Source organism: Rhinatrema bivittatum, chromosome 6 (assembly GCF_901001135.1).
Source record: "Rhinatrema bivittatum chromosome 6, aRhiBiv1.1, whole genome shotgun sequence".
Classification (NCBI taxonomy): domain Eukaryota; kingdom Metazoa; phylum Chordata; class Amphibia; order Gymnophiona; family Rhinatrematidae; genus Rhinatrema; species Rhinatrema bivittatum.
This window is the reverse complement of record NC_042620.1, coordinates 49,352,491-49,374,055: the sequence shown is the minus strand read 5'-3', so window position 1 is coordinate 49,374,055 and position 21,565 is coordinate 49,352,491. Positions and strand designations below refer to the sequence as shown.

The 21,565-nt window shown below is 41.7% G+C and overlaps 1 protein-coding gene across 3 annotated transcripts in view; it reads left to right on the top strand.

The window, feature by feature from the left end:
• Window positions 1–21,256, top strand: part of TMEM163 (transmembrane protein 163) — a 444,927-nt gene extending 423,671 nt beyond the window's left edge. For 2 of the 3 annotated variants that reach the window (XM_029605359.1, XM_029605358.1), the window contains exons 7-8: window positions 13,267–13,408; window positions 19,794–21,250. In XM_029605359.1, coding sequence (XP_029461219.1) covers window positions 13,267–13,408; window positions 19,794–19,854 — 203 coding nt within the window. In that variant the 3' untranslated portion in view covers window positions 19,855–21,250. Of the gene's footprint in view, window positions 1–13,266; window positions 13,409–19,793 lie in introns of all 3 variants that reach the window. The other variant, XM_029605360.1, reaches the window with a different exon arrangement.
• The last annotated feature ends 309 nt before the right edge of the window (window positions 21,257–21,565 follow it).

The following is a 21,565-nucleotide window of genomic DNA, read 5'->3' as shown; positions in this document are numbered from 1 at the left end:
GCACTGGCAAAGAGAGTATGAACACTCGCTCTCTGCCCGAGTCCTTTGTTTTCTGATGGAAAAGAGCGTCTTGCCTTCAGCAGATAAAAATGCCATAGCCCATGCTCCATATCAAGTATCTATGCTAAAATATATAAATAAAAATGAGAGTAAATAGAGGCTTGTCTCATTTATTTTTAGATATTGTTTGGCACAGGCTTGATGTAGACTTTCAAATGCATCAGTTGTGGGGGTGGTATTTGGAAGCCGTTATGAGTAAATGGATGTGGGGTTTTTTTAAATAGCTAAAATAAATGACTTTATTTATAATGAGGCAACCCTGCTCATGGCCTTTTCTCAGTTAATGAAATTATATCCATGAATGAGCAACAGAATTTTTTCTTGCTCTTCTCATTGCTCATTTGAAACATTTGAGTACAGCAAAAGTTGTTTCTGAATTTGGGCCAACTGCCAAAGTCTGTGTCGATATTTAAATAGTTTGAACTTTTCTCCCATCGTTCTGACATCAGAAGAATAGGTGAATGAAATAGATTCTAGCTAGTTAACAGGAAAACGTTTGATATTCAAAAGGGCTACAGCCTCTTGAACAGACTGAAAATGTATCATGCCCTTATATCAGCTGCAAGAAAAGCTCAGATAATACTTGTATAAGGAACCAACCCGTCCACCTATAGGGTGGGGGAATTCCACCCCTGGCTCCAAAGAGGTGCGGCTTCTGAGGAAGGGGTGGAGAGAGGGAATTGAACAGGCAACCCCAGATGTAAGCGCTGTGTGGACCACCCACCAGCCTTTTCTTTCGGTGGTTTTCCCATCTATCTGTGGATGGCTCCAAGGTGGTCCGAGCATGCTATGGTGAGGCGGGGTTGGCCACATCAGGGGCAAACACTGCAAGTAACGCGCTAAAGCTGGCAGGGCAGGCCCCTATGTTGCACGGATGGGTGAGAGCCGAGATGAGTTGGCCTGTCAAGTCTTTGGCTTTGACAGCCAGGACTGGCCTGTTCACTACTCAAATTATGTTGCATATTTATGATTGATTTATGACTGATTTTATCTCAGCTAGATTATTGTAATGCTCTTTATTTAGGATTGCCAGGGAAATTAACCTGTAAATTACAGATAATACAAAATGCAGCGGTGCAGCTCTCACTGAGTCCCAGCTGGGCTCTACTGTTACAACTGCAATGGTTACTCATCTCATTGCAGTATCAATTTAAGTGCTTTGTGTTGGCTTTTTAAAATGTTGAAGGGTGGTTGTCCGCCTCCTCTGATAGGGAAATTGCAGTGGTATGATAGTGGTAGGATTTCTCGATTTTTATCTGTAAAGCAATTAATAAATGTTAATAAAATGAAATGAGTGACTCTTGCTCTTTTACAGACCAGGATATCATTGCTCGTTGGAGAATGTTTTACCCAGTAATCAAGGATCGGATTGCAGGATAAGTTTAGGGGCGAGGCTTTGACAGTCTGCGGAACATTGTAATGGGGATTGGCTTTTACAGCCAACCCCCGTGATAAAGCAATGCTTCTTGAATGCATATTGAAATTTTGCAGGGGAGGGCGTGCTCACTCCAGATATTGGAGGAGCTGGTTGGCATCTTTATATTCAGTAATTGAATTGTGGCAGGCAATTGACCTGTGAAGTTCCCTCTCTCGAACAGTAGTGTGATTTAGTGTTCTTTTACAGGTCAAGAAAAAGCAAGGGGAGGGGAGGAATTGGATGGGGAGGGCAAGCAAGAGGCTGAGAGGGAGGAGGTGAGTTGCACCTGTCAAGGTTGAGACATTTCCTGATGTTGAGCTGCTGCTGGAATTATTTGGGAGGCAGAAAGAACATTTGAAGGTTAAGGGAAGTGCAAGAAAGTAAAAAACTTTAAACAGCCAGCCCACGATAAAATGAATTACCAGTTACACAGGGACAAACTGAAGATCTGTTTGTTCATTTCAGCATTTCATAATTACAGTAAGATCTATGATCATTAGCAGACTGATAGAAAGAAATGGTAATGTTCAAAGGTAATTCAGTGGTTAAAATTGCCTAGTGGTTAGATCAGCAGGCTAGGAACCAAGAGACCAGGGTTCAAGTCCCACTGATGCTCATTGTGACCTTGGGCAAGTCACTTTTCCCTCCATTGCCTCAGGTACAAACTTAGGCCTGGATTTTCTGAGATCGCACTGGTTTGTGAATCACGTGGTAACAGGAGATGGACCTGCGAAAGCTGGCAGCGATCTCACCACCGTGGTGTTATCGCTGCTGGCTTTCGCACCCAATAGCGCCATCGTGAAAGGTGGTGCTATTGGGCGCGCTACTGGCAGCGATAAGGGTTAAGAACATAAGAACATAAGAAATTGCCATGCTGGGTCAGACCAAGGGTCCATCAAGCCCAGCATCCTGTTTCCAACAGAGGCCAAACCAGGCCACAAGAACCTGGCAATTACCCAAACACCTAGAAGATCCCATGCTACTGATGCAATTAATAGCAGTGACTATTCCCTAAGTAAACTTGATTAATAGCAGTTAATGGACTTCTCTTCCAAGAACTTATCCAAACCTTTTTTGAACCCAGCTACACTAACTGCACTAACCACATCCTCTGGCAACAAATTCCAGAGATTTATTGTGCGTTGAGTGAAAAAGAATTTTCTCCGATTAGTCTTAAATGTGCTACTTGCTAACTTCATGGAATGCCCCCTAGTCCTTCTATTATTCGAAAGTGTAAATAACCGAGTCACATCTACTCGTTCAAGACCTCTCATGATCTTAAAGACCTCTATGATATCCCCCCTCAGCCGTCTCTTCTCCAAGCTGAACAGCCCTAACCTCTTCAGCCTTTCCTCATAGGGGAGCTGTTCCATCCCCTTTATCATTTTGGTTGCCCTTCTCTGTACCTTCTCCATTGCAACTATATCTTTTTTGAGATACGGCGACCAGAATTGTACACAGTATTCAAGGTGTGGTCTCACCATGGAGCGATATAGAGGCATTATGACATTTTCCGTTTTATTAACCATTCCCTTCCTAATAATTCCTAACATTTTATTTGCTTTTTTGACTGCTGCAGCACACTGAGCTGACGATTTCAATGTATTATCTACTATGACGCCTAGATCTCTTTCTTGGGTGGTAGCTCCTAATATGGAACCTAACATCGTGTAACTACAGCTAGGGTTATTTTTCCCTATATGCAACACCTTGCACTTGTCCACATTAAATTTCATCTGCCATTTGGATGCCCAATCTTCCAGTCTTGCAAGGTCCTCCTGTAATGTATCACAGTCTGCTTACCTTATCGTTCTGCTTACCTTATCGTTCTGCTTACCTTATCGTTCTTACCTTATCACCGCCAGCGAAGTTTCGGCAGCGTCCACCCCGACGCTACCCCGACTCCTCCTCTTCCAGTGCCGATGCCGCCCTGACTCCGCCCCGATCTAGGACATTGCTCCATGGTGAGGAGAAGTCCATTAACGGCTATGAATCAGGTTGACTTAGGGAATAGCCACTGCTATTAATTGCATCAGTAGCATGGGATCTTCTTGGTGTTTGGGTAATTTCCAGGTTCTTGTGGCCTGGTTTGGCCTCTGTTGGAAACAGGATGCTGGGCTTGATGGACCCTTGGTCTGACCCAGCATGGCAATTTCTTATGTTCTTACTGCCCCAGCGCAGTGAGAAGCACAGAAAGCAGGAAACTTGCTCATCTGTACTGCCTGTTGAATGCAGACGAAAGAAGAACTGAGAAAAGGAGGCAATCCTCCCCCCCCCCCCCTTTCAGGGCTGCCTAGGTTGGGGGAATCTTGCTGCTTTTTTTTTTTTTTAACTCCTGTTCTTGCAGAACGAGCAGGGAGATGATGATTGAATCTTCAGTATGGAAACTGAGAGGAGGAGGTGACAACTGCCCAGGGTATGCTTGTAACTGTTTATAACTGCCTGGCACTTAAAGAGTTAAACAGAAGGTCACTGTCCATGATTGGCAGAGGCAGATCAGCCAATGGTAACACTGTTTTGCGTGATTAGCCCCAGTCAAAAAAGGGGGAGAGGGAGAGGACTGGGTAAGAGAATGTCATGGGGAGAAGCTGCTGGGCTTGGGGGAGCAAGGACTGACAAGATCACAGAAGTGTTCCTGGGTTTGTCTGATCCATCCCAAATTAAGTACTAAATAAAGACTGTGTATCCGTGTGTGAACCCCTGGATCTGAAACCTGGTTGCAACGAAAGACACAGCCTTATGGTGGAAGCAGGGGCGGGCGGACAGTGATCTGGGCCCCCAGGCAATAAGAATCATTGGCCCTCTAACCACCCATCCCAGGCTAGGGGAGAGTGGTTTGGGCCCTCTCGCACTGCCCTACTCTGCAAATGGTCAGACCACCCCTGGGTGGCAGCCTGAGACCCAGTCAACTGGACTTCCAAAGACATCAGAACCAGAGGCTAAGAGGCAGGACCACCATGCCGCAACTACAATCTGCCTCTAGTCTGTGTATAGATCAGGCAAATCTGAGTCCCTCCAAAGAGTCTCTGGTTAAATAAAATCCCAAGAAAGTATATGACTGTGCTTTCTTGTTCCTGGAAACATTCCCTTCCTTCACCGAAAGCCTCTACATGCCAACAGTTAATTATCAGAGGAACCCGCGCAGCAGATGTCCCCTTACAGAGAGCTCTTTGATCCTTCTCAGGAGTGATGCTAATGAAATACTGTAACCTACAGCGACTTCTATTTTCAGTCCGCTGTGTTATTTATATAAAAATGTTGTATGCTGCCTATGCAGCAAAAGTTATTCTAAATGGATAATACCAAAACAGTGACTTCAAAATGTTAAAAATGATACAAAACGAAAGAACAATTCAAAAAGTCAAACCTTCAATAAGGTAACAAAAAATGTGCAGTCCCTCTGAAAAAATATCAAATACACATTACCATAATCAGAGGACTGTTAAAATACTGTATAACATTCTTAATCTCTTTTCATTAACAATGTATGTTTATTAGTAATACAAATTCAACAAATAAATGTTTTGCGGACAATATCAGTATTTACCTAAATGTTTATACATATATATTCAGTAATATCGAATAAACATGTATTCCACCCCATGTAAAATAATTTATTACACCCCACAAGTAAAGTCATGTACTACACCAATATATGCATTACCCTCCATTCATACTATATTCCACACATACTCATTCACACTTAACACCCATTCAAATCATATAAAATCCACATTATAAGGGGAAAATCCCCAGATACAAGCTAAAAAGATAACATACTATTATTTTGAAAGCATTGATATTATTTTAACCATTCCTCAATATGCTTTCTAATTTCACAAACTCTCAATTTCTCAAGCTCCTGATTTCTCAAGCTCCTGACAAGGACCCTCGTTTCACCCTATACAGGGCTTCCTCAGGGGGATTATTAAACTGTTTTTAATCTCGTACTTTTATATAGAGCAAACATTTATTTGTTGAATTTGTATTACTAATAAACATACATTCGGGCCGATACAGTAAAGTGCGCTCAGGCAGAGCGCGCTGTTAGCCCCCGTTTCGCCACGCGTTTTCGACATGCTATTTTTACCCCTTATACAGTAAGGGGTAATAGCGCGTGGAATACACGTGGCCAAACCCCCCCTCCCCCCCCGAAACTAATAGCGCTCATCACATGCAAATGCATGTTAATGAGCCTATTAGTTAGTCTCATGCGATACAGAAAATAAAATGTGCAGCCAAGCCACACATTTTAATTTCGGCCAGCAGCGGGAAAGTGTACAGAAAAGCAGAAAAAACTGCTTTTCTGTACACCCTCCGACTTAATATCATAGCAATATTAAGTCGGAGTCCCCAAAGATAAAAAAAAAAAAAAAAAGAAAAATCTAAAAAAAGAAAAATCTGCCCGCAGCCCGCGGGTTGGAAGACGGACGCTCAATTTTGCCGGCGTCCGTTTTCCGAACCCATGGCTGACAGCGGGTTTGACAACCGACACCGGTAAAATTAAGCATTGGCTGTCAAACCCGCTGACAGCTGCCACTTCTGTCAAAAAGGAGATGCTAGGGACGCGCTAGTTTTTACTGTGGGTCCTAATTTGTATATTGTTGCTTCCTGAATCGCGCGCCCAGGAGAGTGGCCTGGGCGCTCGCCGGCTCTCCCGCGCATTTTTCTGTATCGGCCTGATTGTTAATAAAAAAGAGATTAAGAACGTTACAGTATTTTAACAAACCTTCTATAAGGAGCAGAGTGGAGGAGTAGCCTAGTGCTTAGAGCAACAGGCTCCAAAACCAGGGAAGCCAGGGTTTAAACCCCCACTGACACTCCTTGAAACTTAGGGCAAGTCACTTCCCCCTCTATTGCCTCACATACAGACCTAGGACAAGTCATTTACTACACAATATTTTCTCTACCACATTATAAGCTGCCAAACGCTGCTAGACATGCTATCCAGCTTTAACCTGAACCAACAAGTGAACATCCCCACTCATAAAGCGGGTCACACGTTAGACCTGATCTTCACCAATCACCACTTCTCAGACACATCCATCTCATCCAAACCAGTCCCCTGGTCGGATCACTTCATCGTACAGTGCAGGACACAAGTACATACCAACAACATGATAAATGCAAACGATCTACTATCATTCAAATACCAACCTCCCTTCCAACCCAACCTACTCCAACAAGAGCTCGGAAAACAACTAGCTAACTTAGACCTCTCCAACATCAACAATGCTATACAATCCTGGCTCCACCTTACTGAACAAACTGCAAATAACATAAACCCTATAAAAACAAAACAGATTAAAAAAAACAGAGGTAAAAACAACCCATGGTTTAACTCTCAACTTAGATCAATGAAAACCAACCTCAGAAAAATAGAAAAGGAATGGAGAAAATCCAAATGCCAAGTAACCCTACAAAGATACCGCACGCAACTTGCCACCTATAAAAAAATGATTATGATCACCAAGCGTGACTACTATAGTCAAAAGATAAAAAAAACTCCTCAAATAACTCAAACTCCCTGTTCAACATTGTAAGAAACCTTATTGAAGAGAACGACAACGCCCCTACAACCAAAACAAATAATCTAAGCCAAGACCTGGCCCTGTTCTTCAAGAACAAAATAAGCAAAATAACCAGCACCTTCAACAATCCCTCAACCACAGAGGAACAATTTGACAAAACAACCATAACACCCTGGTCAAACTTCGATCCAATATCTAACACCGAAGCTGGAAAAATGCTAAGAAAAATCAACCTAGCGCGTCACGATCTAGATATAATCCCAACACGAGATCTGAGGCTTCGTAAAAGGGGCGGGGAGGGGGCGTGTCTGGGATCAGGAGATCCATGAAATCACGCCACCGCTTTCGCACATTGGGGGCAGAGATAATGCCAGAACTGGAATCTAGGGACGGGTCCTGCACAAAATTAAAATCTCCTCCCAAGATGAGATCCCCCTCTAGATGTTGCTTCAGTATCTTATGTAGGATGGCAATAAAGGGAACTTGCTGTGTTTGTGGGAAATATACATTAAGCAATGTGACAATTTGCTTACCTACTTTAATTTTATCTACAGTTCAGGTCACTAATGTGTGAGATCTCTTCATGTACAAAAGCCGAGGCAAATAGTATCCCCACCCCTGCATACAGATTGTCCTTAGTGCTAGCAGCCCAGTAGGATGCAGGGAATTGAGGGAAGACCAAGAGGCGTTCGTGCTGTTTCCTGACATGTGTTTCCTGAACAAACACAATACTGGCCTGTTGTCTTTGGAGTTCCCTTTTCAAAATCAACCTTTTCCTAGGGGTGTTCAGTCCTTTGACATTTAAAGAAAATATTTTTGTCACCATTTATCCAGTCATGTTATCCACCATCCCCAGTTCAGGACATCGGCTCCCTAACATCGCAGTTACCTTTCTGCTAGTCTCACTGAGTTGGTTCCCGCAGCCTCCTCTATAAGGTCTAATATCCCCATATTTTTCTCCGAAAAAAGAAAAGAAATTGCAGCATATTCCGGTATGTCCCCAATATATCCTATAGTATCCCTGAAACCTCCTTTGGGATATCCCTCTGCTGGAGGTCTGCAACATCCCACGCATAGCAGGCCACCTCCGTCCTCCCCCCAAGCCAATTTTTGTGAATAAATGAGCTCATCTTTGTAACTAAAACCCCACCCAACAAGAACCTTATGTATCACATAACCCAACATGAACCACAGATGACTTCAATATCAATATGAAAGAACAAACCACCTCTGGATCAGGCCCCGAGGCCTGGCAGTCATTTTCTTGAATGAGGTGCATCTACAGGTGCAGTGATATCCTGGATGGATTGTGCATACCATCAGCCTTGATCCGGTGTCGGAGAGCGGTGTGCATCCGGCTGTCTTCGGAGCCTCTTGCCCCTTTTTCCTGCTCTTTGCCAGCGAGAAGCTGCATCAGGTAGCTGTGCTGTGACCGCCATTTTAGGTGCTTGGAAGGAAACTGGTAGTTGCGCTTTGTGAAAGGCCTCCGCTGCCTCAGCAAGGGTCGTAATCCTATATGAAACACCCTGTACTTAAAAAGTTAGTCCAAAGGGGTAGGTCCACCGATACTTTACGTCCTTTTCCCTCAGGGTAGCAGTGACCTCCCTGAGATCGTAGCGTTTTTAATTATGACCGGTGCAAGGTCCTGAAAAATAGACAGGCTGTGGTTGCGCCAGGTGATTTCCTTCATCCGTCTGGTAATGGCGTAAATTTTTCCTTGAGAGGAAAACTAGTGAAACACACAACAATGTCCCTTGGCCGATGGTCCCTCCTTGGGCCGAGGGCATGATGCGCCCGCTCAAATCGCACCTCTGGATGGTTAGAGGTTGCCTCCAAGGGGCCTGTACTGCCCTGCAAAAGTAAGAATGTGCAAATTTGGGTAACCACCTTGTGGACTTCAGCAAACTCTGGGGTTTCCGGGACTCCCTGGATACGCAGATTGTTCCTCCTACTCCGATTTTCTAAGTCTTCTACCTTGGCTTGAAGTGTCTGAATTTCGGAGGTCGAAGTGGTTTGCTGGGTGGTCAAGATGTTGATAGCGTCTCCATGTCCCTCTGATCGCACCTCCGCGTCATCCACTCGGTTTCCAAGTGCCGCCAGGTCCTCTTTCAGATCAGCAACCGACACCATGATGTCCGTCTTATGCTGTTTTAAATCAGCTCTCAGGTCTATGAACCACTGCCGAGCCTCATCTCTGGTGGGTAGGGACGCTATGACCGATGTATCCGGGGTGGCCGGGCCATGTGTGGTTTCTACCGGCATCGCGGCCGCCTCCTTATCTGAGCCCGGAGACTCAGCGCCATCTCGACCCAGCTCGGACTGATTTTTCCCGTAGGAAAATTGTCAGAGATCCCTGGTCTTCCTTTTCAAAGTCATGTGGGTTGCTAAAATGAGAAAGCTTTTCAGTTTAGCAGTTTGTTCTGACAAAAGGCTGGGTTAAAGCGGCAATTCGGCAAGTTTTAATACTTGTGGGGAACGGAGCCGATCAGTCAAGCGACCTCTCGCATCGGATGCCAACAGCGCCCCCACACACTACATTTTTAAGCCTTCCAGAGGAAGAGGTGATCATGAGGTACCGCTTGAGGTCTAAGGCCATATTGCCTTTATATGAAAATCTCAAAGCAGTTCTCGATTCTGTCAGAGAGCAGGCTCATGCCATACCAGGCCTTGTGAACGGTTGGGGGTCGATTTTAAATTTTACGCGCGCACAAATGTACACCCGATTTTATAACATGCGCATACTGCCGTGCGCATGTTATAAAATCCAGGGTCGGTGCGCGCAAGGGGGTGCACACTTGTGCACCTTGCGAGCGCCAAGCCCAAGGGGAGCCCCGATGGCTTTCCCCGTTCCCTCCAAGGCTGCTCTGAAATCGGAGCAGCCTTGGAGGGAACTTTTTTTTGGATCCCCCCACCTTTCCCTCCCTTCCCCTATATAACCCAACCCCCGGCCCTACCTAAATCCACCTCCTACCTTATTTGATGGAGTTACGCCTACCTCCGGCACAGCGGCCGTGCCAGAGGACTTGGGAACGCCCCCGGACCCGCCCCTGGACCACCCATTTTTGAAAGCCCCAGGACATACGCACGCCGCCGAGCCTATGCAAAATAGGCTCGGCGCACGCAGGGGTAGGTTTTTGGGGGTTAAGTGCGTATCTTACGCACGTAACCCTTTGAAAATCTACCCCTTGGTGAATAGCACCTACTTAAATACCATAACCTTAGATGACCAGCAGGAGGGAACAGCATCTAACTTAATATTTTATTTTGTATTGCTACTGATCTCCAGTGGTTGGTTAGAATACTGTAGCTTACTTTTGTTATAATACTGTGAAAATGAAACTGATTTGCTTAATTGTGTTTCTTACTGCTCACATTTTTATATTCAGTAAATACATATTTTGATTTATTTTTAACTTGCAAAATATATTTTATGCAATTTGGTGGACTCCTGGTAACATATCTGTCTAACCTTGCAAATTGTTCAGGGAGTTGTGTTTATTTCATTCATTTTTCTCCTCAATACTCTTTTTGGGATGGGGCATGAAGAACAGCAAAATAGGGATCAAGTCATCAGCTGCAAAACGAATTTGAGGCATGCGATCCTGCTGAGAGAATTTGGTAGTAAAATATGGCGTCTGACAGAGACACAAAAGGGCAGTCCTTAGACGAGACAAGATTGTGAAACAGTGAAAACGCAGATAAATATCAGCTGAAAGGGGAAAAGCAAAGAAAAATTAAACAGACAGATGATGTGGACGCTGGGCATTCAGACCATCTAAAATAAGGGTTTCATGGTTGGTTGTTTTTTTTAAAGATGATAGCAGTCAATAGATTTAACCTTATTTGCTTTAGTCATATTTTCAGAAGTATTTGTGACAATCTGAAGAGAGAAGCAAAAAATAAAATACTTGGGCCAATTTTACAAATATTCTGACGTAGTTCCAGACAAATCTTCTGTATTCTTATTTGGTTATAAGTTGTGTATTGTCATGCATTTTGAGTACAATAAACTCTAAATAAAAAAAATACTTGTGACAATTTATGTTCCAGCAGCTTAAAGAACATTTTCCTGGATGACAAGTATGCAATAAAAAACCAAAAAATCTCCAGTGCAAGATTCTATAATAGTTAGAGCAAACCTAATTCTGTCTAGTTCCCTATAAAATATGTTGCATCTCCTTCAGCAAAGAGCTATCTCATTTGTATCTAGGGGAAAAATGCTTCAGGACTGACAATCTTGTTGCCTGTCTTACTAGTTACAATGGGCTGGCATTGAGCCTGAAAAACTTCATTTTCTGGCAGGCAGTCTTTCGTTTGCCACCGGATCCGCCGTCTAGAATCAGAATGTCAGCAGCAGCTGCCACAGGCAGTGACCTAAGGATGCTAATCCTTAGCTTCAGCTGGATCAGGTGTCTTTTGCCTTTGTGTCTCAGCCTGTCAGCTTGCTTGTCATGTTTGTGTTGAGGGAGGGGGAGTTGAATTTTTATGTGGTTTTCCTTATTGATTGGGTTAGGTGTGGTTTGCATGGGTTTTCTGTTTTATATCGTACCATTAGGCTAGGTTTCATAATGTTCTTCATGCTTTCAAAAACAGCTGAAAATAAATAAATACGAACGAATATTAGCCTTGTGCGCAAACGTGCACACCAGTTACCCGATACGTCTTTCAGTGCAGAACTTTTATGCAAGCTCAGTCAATATAAGACTCCTTTGCTCGGTTGAGATTCAATACTGGTTACAAATTAGATTGAACTAGGCTCATCCAAAGGCTCAATCATTTGCAAAACAGTCAATATTCTGATTATACTTCTGCAGCACAAACATCCAGGATGGATGAGGGGAATGGACTAGTGATGTTTTAGTTTTAAAGAAGGCAAGGAACTTGCAGAAGTACAGCTTCCTTATCTGTCGTACCAACCTAGATTAGGTCACAATCGTTTGATCAGAATTCACAAATAATATTTTATGCTTAAAGTCTTTTTCATTGTCTTCGACTAAGTGATATTTGATAGGGTTTTGCAAAATGGCAATACATTTTTGCAGAATTTCACATTGATAAAGATGGCCTCTTTCTCATTATTTAATAGGTTGACTTTAGGTTAGTGGAGGCACTGTGTTCCTTGACTTTTAACATTTATCATTGCACACATGATATGCTCACTTCTTTCCAAAAGAGGAAAAGAAGACCTCATGGCTTAGTGATATACAATAGAAAATCTAGGTCATGCCAATCTCTCGATTTTTGTACGCTTCCATTTTCTTTCCCTATAGGGAGAGGTCAAGATGATGTACACCAACTGTGAGAGCAGGGCAAAGCTTTTCCCAGGCTTTGGCATTGCAACTTGCAGTTGCTTACAAAGTGTTTCCAATTGCAGTGATGTTTGGTGCTACCTCTGTCCACTTTTGGAGGGTGGGATGGTGAAGCAGAAGCGTTACCTGCACATGCTCTGAGCCCCTTCTCGTCTAGAGACTCCTGGATCTGGAATGAAACCCGGGAAGCAGTGCGCACCATTACTACACCACTTCTTGATTAGATTTGCATATTTCTAACATTGACTTTTTACTGGCAGAAAATAAGTAGTCATGCATGGTATCTTTTCTTTTTTTTCTCACCATGAAGCAAAGCACATGCGTTTCTTCAGCATCTTTTATTTATTTAGACATTTTATGTACCGTCATTCCATGTATAGATCACAACAGTTTACAAAGTGACATTCATCGTTATAACTCAACACACAAAGATTTGTTACAGAGGTGGTATTCATAGATAGGTATTAATATTTTTCAAGTGAAATTTCTAGGAGGTATTAATAATAGATCTGGTACTTAAAGGCAAAGAGTATTGAAAAATAAATCGCAGTGATAGTTTTCACATCCTAGTCAGTGGGTTGTTTTGAGAATCTTACATTCTCTCGTTTGATTTTTTCTTCATGATTCGTTAATAATCTTAGGTCCTTCTTGAGGTTGTGACTCTGTATATTCTGAAGTTTTTAAGTTAATTTATATGCATTTTTGAATAGCCATGTTTTTAACTCACCCTTAAATCTCTTTCTGACTGATAAAGTATGCAGCGTCTTGAGATGCCTTGCAATTTTCTACATTTCAGATAAGATGATGCTGTTGTCTAATCTTAAAATATTGCAGTTTGCCATTTTAGCCTATGAAGTCCCTCATTTCATAGGACCCACACAATTTCTCATTGTTTAAGGGTGAGAACAATAGTCATTCCTTCCTTAATAATTATGTTTTCTTCCTCTAGGCTTTAACTCTCTGGTTGGTGGAGTAATGGGGTTTTCTATTCTTCTGAGTGCAGAGGTCTTCAAGAACAATACTTCTGTCTGGTACCTCGATGGCAGCGTAGGGATATTAATTGGATTCATAATATTTGCATATGGTGTCAAGTAAGTCACTTTCTCATGTCTTTCTAGCTCCTTAATAAACTATTCAAATAGTTATTCTTTACCATATATGCAATTGCTTATTCATAATAATAATATTGTTTTAATTCACATACTGTAAACATGCATTTGACAGCCTTCTATTATTTTACCAATTTGAAGCCCGTCTCATTATATATATTCCAGTACTGCGGTAAGAGATAATGCCCTTTTTGCTTTTCTGTGTGACTGGTGTGTGAAGGTCTCTGCTTCTAGGCCTTGAGGCTGTCAGGATTTCTGTTTAGAAGTGCCAGAGTTAATCATTTATCAAGAGACACTAACTCAGGATTAGCCATTATTCTTTTCCAAGAGAATGTTGAGGTCAAAGGCATAGTGTAGATGTTAAGTATCCTTCTCTTCCATGACCATAGACATTGAACATTAAAACGAGATTGGTATATTGACATATCTACCTAAACCTGTAGAGGAAGTAACTACTTTTAGGATTTTAGAAAGCACCACTGAAATTAGTTCTTTTCTATGGAACGGTGTGCGTGCACGCACATTTCTTGACTTGCATTTACTAATTTTGTTTTGTCTTGTACTTACATTTTTGAAGACATTTTAGAATTTGCTGGCTTCCTTTCAGTAACCTCCACCACTTTAGATTTGGTGTTTGTACTCCTCTGGCAGATCAAGATACTTCAGAGGAAGATGACTGAGGGAAAAATATATGAACTGTGACTCTAGGATGCTTTTCCCGTAATGTATCTCATAGCCTGATTACTTGGCTATACTTCCAAACATCTTCTGTTATACAAAGACTTAAAAAGGGACCCTTTCAAACAAAGCAAGCTTTGCACTTGAAAAACACTCAGATACAGCAATTGGCCAAGTATGCACACACGTTCGCTCATGTAAAGTTACACCTCTTCTTTGGAGGGCGAAACTTAGGTGCATGCACTTTTTAAATCAAAAAGTATGCGAAGTGTCAACTCCGCCCCCAAAATGCCTCTCCTCAGTGTGCGTGAAAGTAAACATGAAACCAGCTTACATGCATAATTTTACGCACACCAAATCCAGGTCAGTTTCTGAACAGCCATTTATGCACATAAAAAGCAGCTTTCCTGCCTCTAAATGTCTTTGAAAATTACCCCAAAATACATTTGATTTTACTTTTCCTCCATACACAGAATATATCAGAATTTTCTGGAATTTTCATACAAAGCAATCCTTTTGAATATTCTTTCATTCAGTATTCATCATTACCAGTTATACAGTGAGGTAGATTATTTGTATATTTGTTCCTAGAATTTTACAAATCTTGTACGACTGGGAGCACTTCTTGTTTCATATTATTTTCTAAACGTTAAGTAATGGCATCTTAAATTATGGTTGTTTTTAGCATATGGTATAGATTAAATATTCTGTTTCTTGTGCCTTCAAAAATATCTAATTAGATCACAAGCTCATACCTAAGGGAGTTCTATAAGAAAGTAGCATAAAAATTGAACACCTTTTTACATGGTTTGCCTGGATTGTTTTCCTTCCTGGTAGGTAACAACCTGAAATAATTTACTGCAATTGCAGTTCCATCAACTGTTGCCCAATGTGCTCTCTTTCAATATTTCTGTAGTATTGGGAATGGCCATAATATATCTTCATGTGTGTAACAGCCTTACAGAATTCTCCACCAATATTTCATTTGTGATAGGATACAATGAATCATATGTTGAGTAGAAGTTGGCATCTGCCATTTGAATATCCATTCCTTGCTAGGTCTCTAATAGGGATGTGCTTTCATTTGAAAGTTCAACAAAAATTCCCATTTCAAAACAAATAAAGTCTCGTGTGTTTTCATTTTCAAATGGAGCGGAAGTCCCTCCCCAGCCCCGCAAACAATTACCCTATCCATGGGCCTAAGAGAGAGAAATAATCTCCAGTTACCCTTGCCCTGTTGATTCTCCATTTCAAAATAGTCTTGGTGAGCCTGGGGACTGGCACCCATTTGTCATGGAGCAGTATATCTATACCTCCCTATAGTGGTACCTCTGTACAATAAACGGACACCAGCCTCGAGGCTTTGCCAGCGCCATTTTGAATTAAAGACCTGGTTAGGCAGGAGCTACTGGAGATCACTCCTGCCCCTTATACCCATGGATGGGGTAAAGTGGTTGGGGGGGAGCTGGTCCAGGAGAGAGGTTCCTGGGGTGGGGGGGGGAGGACTTTAGCAACAGCAGGGAGGGGAGAAAGACAAATGAATTTTTCATTTTCTTTGGGGTTTTTTTTTTTGTTTGTTTCATTTTAAAAATCGATGGAATGAAACAAGTGACAAAACAAAACAAATGAAAAAAAAGTAAATAAACAAACAAAAAGCAAAACAAATTTTAAAAAAATGTTCCGCACACATTCCTAAGGATTTCATGTTGCCCAATTCCCGTGTTCTAAACCTTCATTAATATGGCTTATGTACTTCTCTCTACTTTTTGTTTGGACTTTACACAAATTCTCCTTTATACCAGTCATGGTTTTTTTCAAACAATGCCAAGTTCTCTCCATCTAGAATACATCTAGATTTTTAATATGAAATTATTTTTTTTTTAAATTAAACCTTTTATCCACTCTTTTTTTGAGCATTGGTCTATGCTTTGTCTAGTTCTTTACACCTACCCTTTTCTTTGTACATGTACTATAACAAAACCTGGATCAGAATTTGGGTTGTACAATACTGGTGCTGATATCAGTTTTTCTTTCCATTTTTGCCTGGATCTCATGAAATAACTTCATTAATACATATGTATTTTGCTCCACACTCTGATCAAATGCAGGGGGTCATCGAACACACCATGGGCTCCAAGGTCCTTTCTAACAGCGGGCGAAAGACGAGTTTTCAAAGACCTTGGGTTGTAAATCCCTTCAAAATCCTGGCAAACAAACCACGCAGCAACAGCAAGTTGGGATTGTTCCAAAATTAAAGTTTACTGAAGTATTTTGAGAAGGGTAAATGAGTCGACATTGTGTGCATTTCTGAGATCCATACAGAAAAACAAAATCCAAGATACAGTCTAGAGTTAAAATTACTTGTTAGCAACACTGGTAGGAAATTTCTTCTCCTATACCCTTTAGAGCAGGGGTCGGGAACCTTTTTGGCTGAGAGAGCCATGAACGCCACATATTTTAAAATGTAATTCCGTGAGAGCCATACAAGACCTACCAAATTAATTTACTACAACCCCCTACTCTCCTAACGCCCCCCAAGACCTGCCAAATTAATTTACTACAACCCGCCACCCTCCTGACCCCCCCCCCCCTCCCAAGACCTGCCAAAAGTCCCTGGTGGTCCAGCGGGGGTCCAGGGCTCGCAGACAAATCTTTAATAAAAAAGTAAAAATCTAACAAAACCCCCCACCCTCCTGATGCCCCCCAATACCTCCAAAATTAATTTACTACAGTCCCCCACCCTCCTGACCCCCCCCCCAAGACCTGCCAAAAGTCCCTGGGGGTCCAGGAGCGGTCCGGGAGCGATCTCCTGGACTTGGGCTGTCGGCTGCCAATAGTCAAAATGGCGCCGACGGCCCTTTGCCCTCACTATGTCACTGGGGTCAACCAATGGCGGCGGTAACCCCTGTGACATAGTAAGGGCAAAGGGCCGTCGACGCCATTTTGATTACTGGCAGCTGACGGCCCTTTGCCCTTACTATGTCACAGGGGTTACCGCCGCCATTGGTCGACCCCAGTGACATAGTGAGGGCAAAGGGCCATAGGCGCCATTTTGACTATTGGCAGCCGACAGCCCAAGTCCAGGAGATCGCTCCCAGACCGCTCCTGGACCCCCGCTGGACCACCAGGGACTTTTGGCAGGTCTTGGGGGGGTCAGGAGGGTGGGGGGTTGTAGTAAATTAATTTTGGAGGTCTTGAGGGGCGTCAGGAGGGTGGGGGGTTTTGTTAGATTTTTACTTTTTTATTAAAGATTTGTCTGCGAGCCAGATGCAGCCATCAAAAGAGCCACATCTGGCTCGCGAGCCATTGGTTCCCGACCCCTGCTTTAGAGATTCTCCCAGGCCCTAGAGATTTCCCTGTGTTGGTATGTGGGTGCAATTGCTGATTCAATTCTACAAACAGGACCTTGATTCTACTCCTGAAAGCAAGCAAGCTTCCTCTCTGATTATTCCTCCTCTGAGAAACCCCTAAAACACTCAGTGATGAGCTTTTGTATCCACACTTATGCTGCACAAGTTCCTGGGACAGGTTCACTCACCTGGCAGCCACCTTCTGCTCCAATCCACCTCTAACACAGATGGCATAATCTCCAGTGGCGTAGAAGACATATTCCCTTTACTTAAGGATCACCTCCTGATTCTTTCCTTTAATGTTTTTCTGGACTCCAAGGTCTGTTCCCTCTTCTGGAATGCCTGGGAGCTCCACTCAAGCTCCAGCCACCTTCCCTGGAGGAGATGAAGAACAGGCAAACTGCTATAATAGAGAACTACTCTCACGGCAAGACACCATCCAATAAGGCGTGTCTGACCACTAACAACCACCTCTTTACTAGCCTCATAGATATGAGTCTATGAAGGCACATGCTCCATTTTGTGACACCCTTTCATGTAATTTGTAAAGATTATAATTCTGTAAATATGGATGAAATCACATGTGCTGTGCTCTCATTTAGTACTTGATTCATCAAGGTCTTTTTCCTATATATCCAGAATGGAGGGAACCAAACAGCCTTAATAAATCAGACTCTCGGTATTGGAGAAAGCAATTGTCAAAGCATTCAATCCATGTAAATCAGCTGTTTAAACATTGCCCACCCTTAATGTGTCTAAAAGTCTGCTTGTTGATCTATAATGCATGGCCTTTTAGCCACATTGAGTGGAGATATTTCTGGGAGCATGTTCAGGATGGACGAGGAAAAGTATGCACATAAATAGTATTTTTGATGCTACTTGCATGCACTTCCAGCAAATTCTACCCACATACAAAAACAAGCATTAGCACAAACTTTATAGTTTTCAAAGTGAAAGTCTGCACATATTTTTCCTTTGAAATCTGGTGCAAAGACTATGGGTAAAAAATAGGTGCAGGCTTTGCATCAATGTGGGTAGTTTGAAGATTGCATCCTATGGACCTGATTATCAGTGCGACTTAGGTGCAGAAAACCTGGGAGGGGGCCAGTGCACATAAAAGTATGTGCAGAACCCGGTTTCGTGTGCACTTTTACACCACTGGCAGCACGCCTTCCAGAGGGGGGAATCTGGGGTACAGAAGCAACTTCTGCGCACACGCTTCAATTTTCTAAAATATGCATGTAAGTTACCTCTTACAAGTTATGGCCGCCTTGGTCTGGGTATAACTTTGGGAGTTGGCACTTCTGTGTGTATGTCCAGCCCCTTAAGGAAAGTAAATTTATGTGCATAAATTTTGGTTTGAAAAGCCTAAGTAAAGTTTGTGTATATCCTAAGAACATAAGAAGTTGCCTTACTGAGGGTCCATCAATCCCATCATCTTGTTTCCAATGGTGACCAATCCAGATTACAAGCACCCAAACATTAACTAGATCCTATGCTACTAATGCCAGTAATAGACGTGGGTATTCCCTAGGTCAGCTTGATTAATAGCAGTTTATGGACTTCTCCTCTAGGAACTTATCCAAACCTTTTTTAAAACCAGCTACACTAACTGCCGTAACGACATCCTCTGGCAATGAATTCCTGAGCTTAATTGTGTGTTGAGTGAAAAAATGTTCTCTGATTTGTTTTAAATATGCTACTTGCTAACTTCTTGGAGTGCCCCCAAGTCCTTGAATTATCTGAAAGAGTAAATAACCGATTCACATTTACTCCTTCAAGTCCTTTAATGATTTTATAGACCTCTATCATATCCCCCCTCAGCTGCCTCTTCTCCAAGCTTAACAGCCCTAACCTCTTTAGCCTTTCTTCATAGGGAAGTCGCTTCATGCCCTTTGTCATTTTGGTTGCCCTTTTATATACCTTCTTAATGCAGCTATATCCTTTTTGAGATGCAGCAACCAGAATTGCACACAGTATTCAAGGTGCGGTCTCACCATGGAGCGATACAGAGGCATTATGACATCCTCCATTTTATTTGCCATTCCTTCCTAATAATTCCTAACATTGTTTGCTTTTTAGACCACCACGACACAGTGAGCCAACAATTTCAATGTAATATCCACTATGTATTATGTATAAACATTACCGCTTTGTGAGAAGTTATAGAATTACCTTGCATGTGCTATAGCATAACTGGCAAGTTTTTAATGGAGATTTAATTCTAAGTTTGCTACGCATCAAACATGCTTCAGTGCACTAGGGGGGCTATGTTGTTTATAATCCTAGTGCCTAAATGTTCCCTTTTATTGATACACGTGATTTGTTTTTACTTTCAGGTTACTTGTTGATATGGTTCCTCGTGTCCGGCAAACACGTCACTATGAAATGTTCGAATGAAAAAAAAAAAAAAAAAGGAAGAAGATATTGCTGTTTCTGCACCCTGTAATTTTTAAAGACTGTACGAGCATACAGTATACACATATAAGCAAGTGGTGCCAATAATATTTTATTAAATACGCAGTTTAATGTTTCCTTCTATTTTTGTTTGTATGTTTTAATGGAAAGTGTTATCTGTGAAGAAATGATTGATAGGTGCACTGCTTGCAACTCAGCACAACAGCAGTCCTGTCCTGTGTATTAGGTTCCTGAAACCGCTAAGCGGCTCTACAAATGCACACCCAGTTTGCAATTTTATGCAGCTGGCATGAACCGTGTACTGGTATGAAAATATTGGTAATGATGCAATAGACTTCTCTGGGCTAGAAATGGACAAATGCAAGAGGAAAATCAGTTTGGTCCAGATTCTCCAAATGGGTGCCATAGTGTGTGAATAAGACCAGAATTTCTAGCCTCCTTAGCTCACAGTCAGACTGGATATTAACAGCTGCCTTTGATAACATTTTCATTGGCTTTGAACTGAATCCTTCTTTTCCATTGAACTTTTACCCTTTCGTTGCTAAGAACATATGACAGCAAAAAAAAAAAAAAGGTAAAATGAAAAAAATATAGCAGAAGGGGGATGAAGTGATCCAATGGAAAAGAAGAAAAAGAGCACAAGAAATAACGAATCTGTAAAGAATATTCTCTCCCTTAACGACCTCAATCTCTTAAACAAACATCCTATGCAGGGGGGGAGGGGAGCACAAGACAACTTGAAAATATTGAAAGGATGTCTCATGAAAAAGAAATGGCACAAGGCATAACTCCTTTGTAGCAGTTGGCTATTCTTTCAGGGCTTTCAATGCAACTTTGATAGGGCCTCCAATTAAAACAAAAACAAAAAAAAAAAGATAGCACAAATGGAAGTGGCACTGTTTAAAAAATGAATGCCCATTCTCTTGAGAGCCTTGACCTTCAGGGGGCTGCCCTCCAGAATGCAGCACAATATGATGTTACAGTTTCTAATATTTTAATGTCCTACTATTTTGTTAATTCTAAAAGTACCTACATTAGCTATTGAAAAATTAAACAGTTATATTTTTTAGTATTCCAAATGCAATACGTACATAGCTTTGCATGGATCAAACAAGCACACACATGTATATACCGAAGCCAAATGGAAAATGTATGTGAAAAATAATTACCTCTGTTTTTGAAAACTATGTAATGTCAGTATCTTATTTGTATTATATATAGAGATATACATATGTAGAATATGTGAATGTATTGCAAACTTAACGTTAGTGATGGTTTACAGCTTTTGGTAAGGTACAGAATGCTTAATGAATGTTTATTGTTACATTTAGGTTATTCCATTAAAAAAAAAAAAAAAACCACAAAAGGAAGAAATAATGTTCCAGCACAAAACCTTATGTACATCTTAAAAGTTCTTGTTATCATTGAAAAAATGTATAATCAAATCAATAAAACTTGTCATATCTATTTTACACATGATCAGAATTTTAAAACCATTTCCTGAATATAAGGTAAGAAAGAGCTCTTCACGAGCAACAGTGCATTAAACTAGATTCTTTGGATGTCAACCATTTTTTTTCCCAGAATACTTTTACATGTTTGTGATGACTGCTTACCAAAGGTCCAGCACTAACACTGACCACTAACATATGTTAAGAGCAGATTTTAGCATGGATGTTATTTGGCACAAAAC